The sequence below is a fragment of the Rhagoletis zephyria genome, unplaced genomic scaffold, assembly GCF_001687245.7.
Source record: "Rhagoletis zephyria isolate East Lansing unplaced genomic scaffold, Rhagoletis_zephyria_1.1 Rzeph_scaffold_00809, whole genome shotgun sequence".
Taxonomy (NCBI): Eukaryota; Metazoa; Arthropoda; class Insecta; order Diptera; family Tephritidae; genus Rhagoletis; species Rhagoletis zephyria.
In genome coordinates this window covers 178,811-188,667 of record NW_016157893.1, presented here as the reverse complement: position 1 = coordinate 188,667, position 9,857 = coordinate 178,811, and the positions used below count along the sequence as shown (strand labels likewise).

Below are 9,857 nucleotides of genomic sequence, written 5' to 3'. Positions count from 1 at the left end.
AATTTTTATTGAAGAGATATAACTTTTTATATAAGCATAACTAAATTAAACGTGATTAACAAAAACAATAAACAAGAGTAGAAGAAAACAGTAATTTGTGAAGTGCTATCGCGCGCCTGACTAACTTTAGCTCTGTAGGCTTTAGGCTACTGCAGCGATGTAAAAAAATTAGTAAATAATATGAAAGGTAACGGCACCTGGGGACAATAACCACGGCGCGTACATATTTATGTAGGTAAATATGTATTTTTATATATGACTACATTAGGGTGTGCCAATGAAAAAAACAAAAAAAGAATGGTAACACTATGGATGTTGTGTTTTTTCTGCAATGCCAAATAACGAAATAATGGCTTTCTCCACGAAAAGTCACCACTTCCATACAATATGTCCGAGAGTTACTAAAATTTTATGAACTCTTCTTTAATACAAAATTGTTTTTAATACAAAATTCTTTTCAAAACAATAAAATCTGATAAGAGAAAATTAAATAAAATAAATGAATTGAAAAAGAAAACAAGTTCCTACAAAACACATAAATACATAAATTAAATTTAAAAAAATATTTTTATTTTTAATACAAAATCTAAAAATTAAGGAAAATTAAATATAAAAAAAGTTAAGTGAAAGAAAAATTAAATTATGTTCCTAAAAATTCAATGAGATTGAAAAAGCATTTTTCTTTTTAAAACAATAGAAATTTAAACAAAAAATTTCAATTGAAAAAAAAAAATAATAAATAAATATAATACCTTTCTACAAATTTAATGAAAATAAAAAAGTTACTTTTTAAAACAATAAAATCTAAAATTAGCAAAAAATTATATTAAGAAAAGGAACAAAAATAAAGAAATATTTTCTTAAAAATTAAATTAGACTAAAAAGAATTTTTTTTCTGTTTAAAAAAATAACATCTAAAAATTAAATTAAAAAAAGAAATGAAATGAAATTTAAAAAATATAATATAACAATGAAATCTAATAATTAAAGGAAAATTAAATAAAAAGAATAAACAAAAAAAAATATTTAAAAAAATCGCTCACCGAAGACTCTACCGATTGGCACACTCGGCTGTTGCGACTGTTGGACCGATGCAAGCAAAATTATATTCTAGCAAAAGAGCTTTTCGCCACGAATAGAGAATGAGAGAGCTGATTTATGACTTTTTTTCTGGAGCTACAATGGGCGGAGAGAGCTTTTACACTGCACGCGCCTATGTAAAATGTATAGAACGCTTGAAAAGAGCTTTGTCCACGGGCATGACGCTGCCCACCACAGTTCTAGAGTAACGAAAATTTCTCGGTTTTTAATTTGTCTTACGAAAGACTTTTTACTATCTTAGCCAGAATTGCCCTTTTATATACTCAGAAACTGAGGACAACCGCCCCTATTCAGTTTCGCGTCTCAGTATTGGCCTTTGAGCTACAGAGATGTGACGTCAAATCCGTTCAAAATAGGAGAGCTTACGATACCCAATTCAGTCAGCTAAACCTAGTAGGGCGACCACCAGTAGGAAACAAAGCACATCCAAGGCTAATCATATCCTATGTGAAAACTATGCGGCTACCGGCTACTGTAGAAATCAGCGACAGCCAAATTGTTTCAAGCGCCCGGAATTAAGCCCGTCTCTCACTCAACTCTACTACGGCAGTCGTATAAAATTATAGACAATTTTTCCCTCTCGACCGGCAAAGCAATATCTTCAAGTCTACTTCTGTCATTACAAATTAGGAATTTTACAGTTAAGTCATTAATCTTTAGGCCCTTGCTTTGTGAAATAACGTCGGCGTTCTCAAAAAATAACTCCCCTCAGCAGATAAGGCCAAGCCTCCAAAGCTAATTCTGTAATCTCGGTAACCAAGGCGGACCCCTCGACAGATTAGCCTACAAGCCTGATTTTGCGGTCAAGGTTCTAAAGAGAGAGCTTTCCTCGGCAGGTGAACATAAAACTTAAAGTGCAATTTCATCAATAAAAGGCTTATCACAAAAACCGGATTGACCTGTAGGTCTCTTCCGTTTATAGGACAACGTCATTGTTCTCAAGAGAGAAATGTATTTCTTTTTTTTGTTTGTTGAGCGGCTGGCATATTTTTGAGCTAAACTAACTAAAAATAGATACTAGATAGATTTCTTAGCAACGCGAAATAGTTAAGACATCCAATCTATCCTCAGTTGCCTTATCTTATAAGATGATAAGTATGATAACACTGACTTTATGCAGTTCACCAGCCAAAGTGCAAGGTTTCCTTATTTCCCATACGTCCTAGCGCTGCCTGCTAGTATCTTTTGCGCACCTTGTTTCTCTCATGAAATGCGAAAACCAGCTATGAAACGTACTATGTAAGGCCCGAAATGAAGGCGCCGTTTATCTTCTCATTGAGATTTGTTACAGGACAATTCTAGCTAAGATAGTTGAAAGTCTTCTGTAAGACGTACATTTTACGAACATTATTATGTTTTACAAAGGATTCTCAATCGGAAAAAAGTTGGAGAATGGCTTGTAAACGATAAAACAAAAAAGTTGTATAGAAAGAGGCGTGTAGTAACTTGTCAGCACAAGAAAGAGTTTTCACTGTGTTGGAAATTTGTCTTGAACCACAATATTTTATAATATATAATATTCGCATGCGAATGCTTTTTCGGCCCGTTTACGACTGTTCGTAGGTGCTCCACAATTTTAAGATAAAAAGTACCTATTCGAAAACGAATCGTAAACGGCTATCATAAACGTAAACGTAAAATAAAAGGCATCGTAAACGGCTATCCTGTTTTTCTTCGGGAAAATATCAATTTACGAACTCGTTTACGATGATTTTGCTGGCTGGGGAAATATTTTTTAAATTTTTTTCTTGAAAAATTTTTCACATATAAATTTTTTGATAAAAAAATTAATTTTTGAAAATATGCCATCTCAAAAAAAAATGAAAAAATCCCAATGGTAGCTCTGAGTGTTGCGCAATATTTAAGTATAGTATTACGGGGTGCACTGTACAATAATTTGAGTTATGAATAATTATTTACACCGAAGTTGAGTAAAATGAGTACATTACAAATTTACAAATTTTTGATTTTTTTTTTAATTTTTTTGAGTTTTGTGGCCCATTAACTTTTAATTTTTAAATTTTAAGCAATTGCAAAACTGGCGTTAATTTTCTTTGAAAACGGTTTTACGCATTTTTTTCACAAGAAACTAAAACTTTCTCTTATTATACTAAAATTTAATGGGCTACAAAACTACATACTCAAAAAAATTCGAAAAAAAACTTAAAAAATTGGAAAATTTGTAATATGTATATTCATTATACTCAACTTCGGTGTAAGAAAAAATTCTTAACTAAAATTATTGTAGAGTGCACCCGTAATACTATACTTAAATATTGCGCAATACTCAGAGTTACCATTGTGATTTTTTTATTTTTTTTTTTTGAGATGGCATATTTTCAAAAACTTATTTTTTTTTATCAAAAAATGTGTATGAGAAATAATAAAAAAAAAAAATTTTAAAAAATGCATACACATTTCTTTTCATAGAGAATTTTGTTGTGTGTGTGTGTGACTTTTTTCAAATTTTTTCTTCACCCCGTTCTCGAGATATTAGGAAAACTATTAAATCGATTTTTTTTTGTTTTTGTGCTGTAAAGTTTTTAAAAGTGTATTAATCAAACTTAAATTTCATATTTATTTATTATTTATGTTTATCCATCAACCCTAAAAATTTGAAACAAATCAAACACATGAAGTGTGAACCCCGTTCATTTTGGTATGGAAAGCCCCATATACATATCGCACGTTTAATAATATACAGAAGTATTTCAAAATTTAAATTTTATGGGAAAACGCAATCAAAGTTTGATCAACTCATTACAGTTGGTATACAAAAAGACAATTGAAAATACCCATATCTTTGCGATGTTTGGGAAGTTTAGCCATCTGTTAGCCTGAACATGTTCTACTTATCAAGCTTATTAATTGTATGATAAGATCTCCAAAAATGTAAATTTTGAGTTATGTCTCTACATTATTAAACGTGCGATATATGTATATTATTTTAATTTCAATTAATTTTAGAGGCGTTTTTGGATATTTATTTTTTTAGTTTGATCTTATTATTTTATCGTTTTGAAAAGGAACATTTTTCTTTTTTAATCTAATTTTTAGAAACTTATATTTTCGGGCACGTTCTACAATTTACTTCCGAGTGAATTTTAATAAAATTTTCTTTGAATTCAAATTGGCAGGGGTTTAAATTCACTCGGAAGTAAACAGCAGAACCTTCCTGTTTATCATCTTTTTCTAATTTAAGTTTCTTCTCTTTTAATTGCATTAAGAGAAAATGTGTTTTTAAATATAATGACATTTTTAGGAACTTGTGTTATTTATTTATTTTGTTTCTTTTAGCTTGTAGATATTAATTTCAAAATAATTTTTTTTTATTTCATTCATTAAGAACTTATTTTTTAAACTTTTTAATACATATGTTTTTTTAGAAAGAAAAATATATATATTTTAATTTCATTTCATAAAATTTTGTCGTTGCCGTCAATATTTTGGGCCGTTGCCAAGAGCGAACCGTCATGGACGTAACCCTAAATTTACAAGCACGAGTATGGTCTTGTAGAGGTTAAAAAACGTATGTAAAAGTTTAAAGTTGTGAAACGACCGATGTGACTTCAGCTGCATAACTGAAGTTTATTTTTTAAATGAACACATGCAGATAACAGTTTTTTTTCAGTTAAGTTTTATTTAAATTTGTATACATAGTTATAATAAGAAAACAACTAATAACAGTAACAAAATTTAAACAGTTTCAAACAAAAACGGATCGATATAAAGACAAGAAAAATGTTTAGTGCATATAAAGAATCGATTATAAGGAAATACTGAAAGTAATTTCATATTTCGTACAATAAATTTTACAAATTGCAAAGTCAAAACGAAAATTGAGATTTGATCATATTTTTAGGTTTGTTAAGACGAATGTTTCATCAGGTGACCAAACTAATATTCTACTAATTTTACTATTTTTTATAATCAAAACCCTTTTACTAAATATGTAGCTAGAATGCATGTATAAGTATTTGGTATAAATGTGTGTATATGTATAAGAATTTTATATGTACATATATTTGGATTATAATATTTTTGTAGAATACATATACAATTTTTTGCATAGTATAGTGTTTATTTGTGTATACATATGTAGAATTTTTGTTACACCAAAGTCAAGCGGAATGAATAAAGCACATACATAAATAGCCCAAAGCAACAATGTCAGCCAGCAAACCACAAAATACACACTTTTTATCTATGCTTTGCAAATTGTGACTCTTAAATTTTGTGTGGGTTTTGTAGAGTAGACGTTTGGTAATTTTTGTGAGCAAGTTGATAGTTCAATTTATTGCTGCTTCTTGTTCTCGCTATTATAATTGCGTGGTAGAGCCTGAAAATAATGTGTATATTAAGAAAATTATAAATTAATAGCTAAAAACTAAGGCCCTTATTATGAGCTGCATTCGATTTTCGATCTTCGCTGGCTATCGAAGATCGAAGATCGAAAGTGGAATTCGTATTATGAGCTATGCAAGCGTGTCGAAATTTTCGTTGAGTATCGAATTTTCTGTCGAACAGAATTTTGCTTTCGATGGTGTAGCGAAGTGTTAGAAAATTGTGAAAAATGTATGATTTTGTATATGTTTTCTTACATTTTGGCGGCTAGACATTAATTTTAAACAATTTTTATTAATTTCATGCAGTTCTAACATCTTGAATACTAAACACAAGCTCGAAAGGCTGGTTTTACTTGTGAAAGAAAATCCCAATACTCTGTTGGCACGATCTCTGAGAACAAAATCGTAGCGCTGTTGATAGTTTTAAAATATTTTAAATAGATTTGGCTCACAAACGCCTCTTTAGATGGTCGGAACTTTTTAATGAATCTGTAGACAAATTTCTTAAATATATTTTATATCAAAATATATTCGAAAGACTAATAAACTTAAACTCTCTTAAACATTTGCTACTCCTGGCCAGTTTACTAAGCTCTCATCCTCTGACGAATCGTTGAACCAGAACTCGTTGTACTCATTTTACCACGTTTTTATAAACTTGCTTTCTTTTTTACTTCATTTTAATTAGAACAAATTTACATAAATATGTATAAGCACACTATTTAGTTTGCTCGATTTGTAAACAAAGCTTCTCAGCGGTGAAAAATATACTATTGTGAACAACCTAAACGAGCGAAATTCACAATAGCGCTATTCTTCATCGAATGAGTGCCATAATACCAAATGCAAATTCGTTCGCTCAGCACTTTCGACCACAGTCGAAAATCGAATGCAAATCATAATAGGGGCCTAACATTGCAACACTTACATCATACGCTGGTGGCAAGTCACTGGGGGCAGCGTTGTTAGAATATTGGTTGTAGGTTGTATTTTGGGAGCTAGCCATTGCCTCGGCTTCTTTCGAATCTGCAAATAGTTATACAAATATTTTGGTATATTGGTTTTACACAATGTGAAAATTAAAAAAGAACAATTAACGCAATTTATTAAACGCAATAAATCAAAGGTATTTAAATGCAGAAAATGCTTACACTTATAAAGAGGTGCATAGATTTTTGTAGTAAAGAAATTGTCTTGCTTGCGGCTAAGATATGCAATTATTCAGTAAACATTTATGGAAAAATAATTGGTATTGGTATAAACGCAAAATTAACACAAGGTGTTGGGGTATAGTACGGGTAGTAATAGTACGTAGTATTACCTGCAGAATGATAAAGAAATAAAAAAAAAAACAAGTTTTGTAAAATACACACATACTCAAAAAACAATGGAATTCGCAAGCGTGTAAGAAGGGCGTTGTTATTTCTCGGCTTAAGTATCTATTTTCTTGTCTTTTGCGCAAGCTTTTAAAGCCCAACATAAGGAACATCAAAAACACAATAATTCTGGAGAGATAATACCTGCCTTAGAGGTTGGAATTTGGATCGAATTCTTATTTGTGTTGGTGATTTATATGCTGTATTGGCTGTTGGTTATCTTTGAGATACGATTTTCAAAACACTGCAGGCGAAATTGTTTAAAGTAAAGAAATAATAAATATTTTGGAAGTCAAAATAGTTGAACAGGGGTTAATAAAGGGTTTTAGTCAAACAAATGTGTGTGTAATGTGCAGGTGTTAAAAAAATGGAATTTCAGATACTAAAGTTATTTGGTTAACGGTTTTTTTAAGGTGTTAAGATAAGATACCAAATAGTCAAAATAATAATCTTATATTTGAAATTTCAGTACATAAAATTGTGTAATAAATGATGCCATGAAAATTTTACACAAATGTATTCAACTTACTTGCTGGCGGCATGCCGAAGCCCATAGCCCCGGCCGCAGCTCCGCCTGGTGCACCGCCCGGTGGTGGATAACCACCATGTTGATAGCCTGGATTGTATGCCGGATTATATGCCGGGTTGTAGCCACCGGGTGCAGCGGGTTGATAACCGCCTTGTTGGCCATAGCCCGTGCCACCATAAGGGGGTGGCTGGTTGCCAGGTTGTGGCTGTTGTTGTGACTGATCAGTAGGTGGAGCTGAAAAACCCATCCAAGAGGTAGCATCATTATTGCCATATTGTGGTTGTGGATCGCCGCCACCTTGCGGCGGTTGTGGATTATAACCAGTTTGTGCTTGTTGTGGAATATAACCGGCTTGTGGTTGCTGGGGATTATAACCAGCTTGTGGTTGTTGTGGATTATAACCAGCTTGTGGGTGTTGTGGATTATAACCAGATTGTGGATGCTGTGGATTATAACCAGCTTGTGGTTGTGTGTAGCCTGCTTGTGGGTTATAGCCGGGTTGGGGATACTGTTGCGGGATGTAAGCTGGTGCTAAGTGCGCAAATACACACGCGATAAATAGAAAACATAAGAGGCAAATAAACGAAAAAAAAAATTAAAGTGCTTTCACTTAACATGACAACATGATATGTCCTTAAAATTGTAGCTCTTAGAACACAGTATATATGTATGAATATAGACAACATCTGGCATAAATAAGAGCTTCTAGAACACGAAATCAACAAAAGCCGAGAAATTTTAAACGAGCTCCATATAGCAAATGATATCCCATATAAAGACATGATTGTATGTAAATACTTACGTCCACCAATGCCTGGATATGGTGGTGGATTATCGCTTACGAACACCGTATTCGGTGCTGGGCCACTAAATGCCTCATGTGTAGGCAACCATCCGTAGTAGCCTGGTGGGGGTTGATAGGCCGGAGGTGGCGCCTCATGCCACGCACCCGATGGTGTGTATGGTGGTGGATCATCATTGTAAGCGCCTCCACGATGGTAATTGCTTTGTGCTGTGCTTGCAGCGCGCAGCAATGCTTGGCCATATTCAATAGCGCCACCAGATTTGAAGTGTAGCTTAAACTTGACTTCGCCAATGAAATTGCCATTTGGCTGGGCGCGTACCTTGCCCTTGATGTAATTGGCGCCGAATACTGGTTGCTCCAATTCAACCTAAGGTCAAATAAGTATTATTAATTATACAATAGTTCTGAAATTACTTATACAAAGTAATTTGTAAATAATTTACATCTGATAAGGCGATGAATGGTGCGCTAAAGGATTGCAAGTCATCTGCCGGCTTCTTATTGTTGAAAATGAGCCGATGAGAAGTCAAGTAAATACGACCCTGCTTTGAGCCTTTAAAAACTGGGTTGTCCTGGCCCGAGAAATCCATAGTAACCCCATCGCTGTGCAGCAATATGCTGTGGGCAAAGATAAGAAAAAATATTAAAGACTTGCAGCTTTTAGTTATCAGCAAACAAACCAGATAGCTAATCAATTGAACACGTCATAACTAATCCATAGGTTTTTAGGAGTTATTAATACGCTCATAAAGTCCTTTTAAAGTAAGCTGTCTCTAAATCAATTTTTGTATAGCCTAAACCTTTATTCTATTTAATTAATGACCTCATTCCTTAGCATATATAATTCTATTCATGTGGCATTTTAGCCAAAACAAATAGCTCACCCCGATTAGAAGATAAATCTAATTATCCGGATTAATATTGTACTTACTACTCTCCTGCATGAATCAGAACGCCATTACTGGCATGTGCTGTATTTACAGACATTTTTAAATGTTAATACACTTAGTTTTTGCTTTTTTGCTTATAATTAATAAATTTTCGCAGCCTTTTCTTACAAACGCAATCCAGAAATTTTCTCGAACGTCAAAAACCAAAATTGCAGATGATTCACCCTTTTGTTTTGTTGTATATTTTGTTTTTGTATTGCAAAGGTTAACCAGAAGATGGCGCGCAGAATTAAACAGCTGTTTTCTTAAGGGCCGTTTACACACGACTTGAAAGTTTGAACTTTGACAACAGAGCGTAAGTATGCTACCAGAAACAGCTTCTCCGTTCTCCTTCTTCTCCATATTTTATCTGTGTTAAATAGATAACAATATAATAATATATATTAATCTTATAGACTAATCTACCGACGGGCGATCTGAATGGACGAGATCCATAGACGCGCCATTTGATCGGAAGGAAAGGACCAGTTTCCATGTCGACCTTTCCATTTCATACATTATGGCGTTCTGAATGGACGAGATCCAGTGTCACCCTGCTGGTACGGATGGGAAGTTCTAGTTGCCATGGAGGACCTTTCTATCTAAAGCTTGCTATACAATTCAATGCGATCGTATGCGTGAACATTCACAAAGGCAACGAATTCCATTTGTATTCTTATGCTATTCATATGCTATTGCAAAAATTTAAGTAATAACGAAGATATTAGTCAAAATAAAAAGCTTACGCTTGCGTCGTCACGCAAAAATACA

General features: G+C 33.0%; 1 protein-coding gene across 4 annotated transcripts; it reads right to left on the bottom strand.

The window, feature by feature from the left end:
- Window positions 1–4,541: 4,541 nt before the first annotated feature.
- On the bottom strand, window positions 4,542–9,286 carry Wbp2 (WW domain binding protein 2). 4 transcript variants are annotated; one of them, XM_017614332.1, is made up of 6 exons: window positions 9,089–9,283; window positions 8,601–8,775; window positions 8,155–8,524; window positions 7,353–7,883; window positions 6,376–6,473; window positions 4,542–5,440 (listed from the first exon to the last, which is right to left on the bottom strand). In XM_017614332.1, the coding sequence occupies exons 1-6, from the start codon at window positions 9,142–9,144 to the stop codon at window positions 5,396–5,398; spliced, it is 1,275 nt and encodes a 424-aa protein (XP_017469821.1). In that variant the 5' UTR covers window positions 9,145–9,283; the 3' UTR covers window positions 4,542–5,395. The 4 variants fall into 4 exon arrangements, 3 of the variants coding, with proteins under 3 accessions (XP_017469821.1, XP_017469822.1, XP_017469824.1); XM_017614333.1 differs by having other exon boundaries at window positions 5,421–5,488; window positions 6,357–6,473; window positions 9,089–9,285; XR_001847334.1 differs by lacking the exons at window positions 4,542–5,440; window positions 7,353–7,883 and adding an exon at window positions 6,599–6,768 and having other exon boundaries at window positions 6,382–6,473; window positions 9,089–9,286.
- Between the last annotated feature and the right edge of the window lie 571 nt (window positions 9,287–9,857).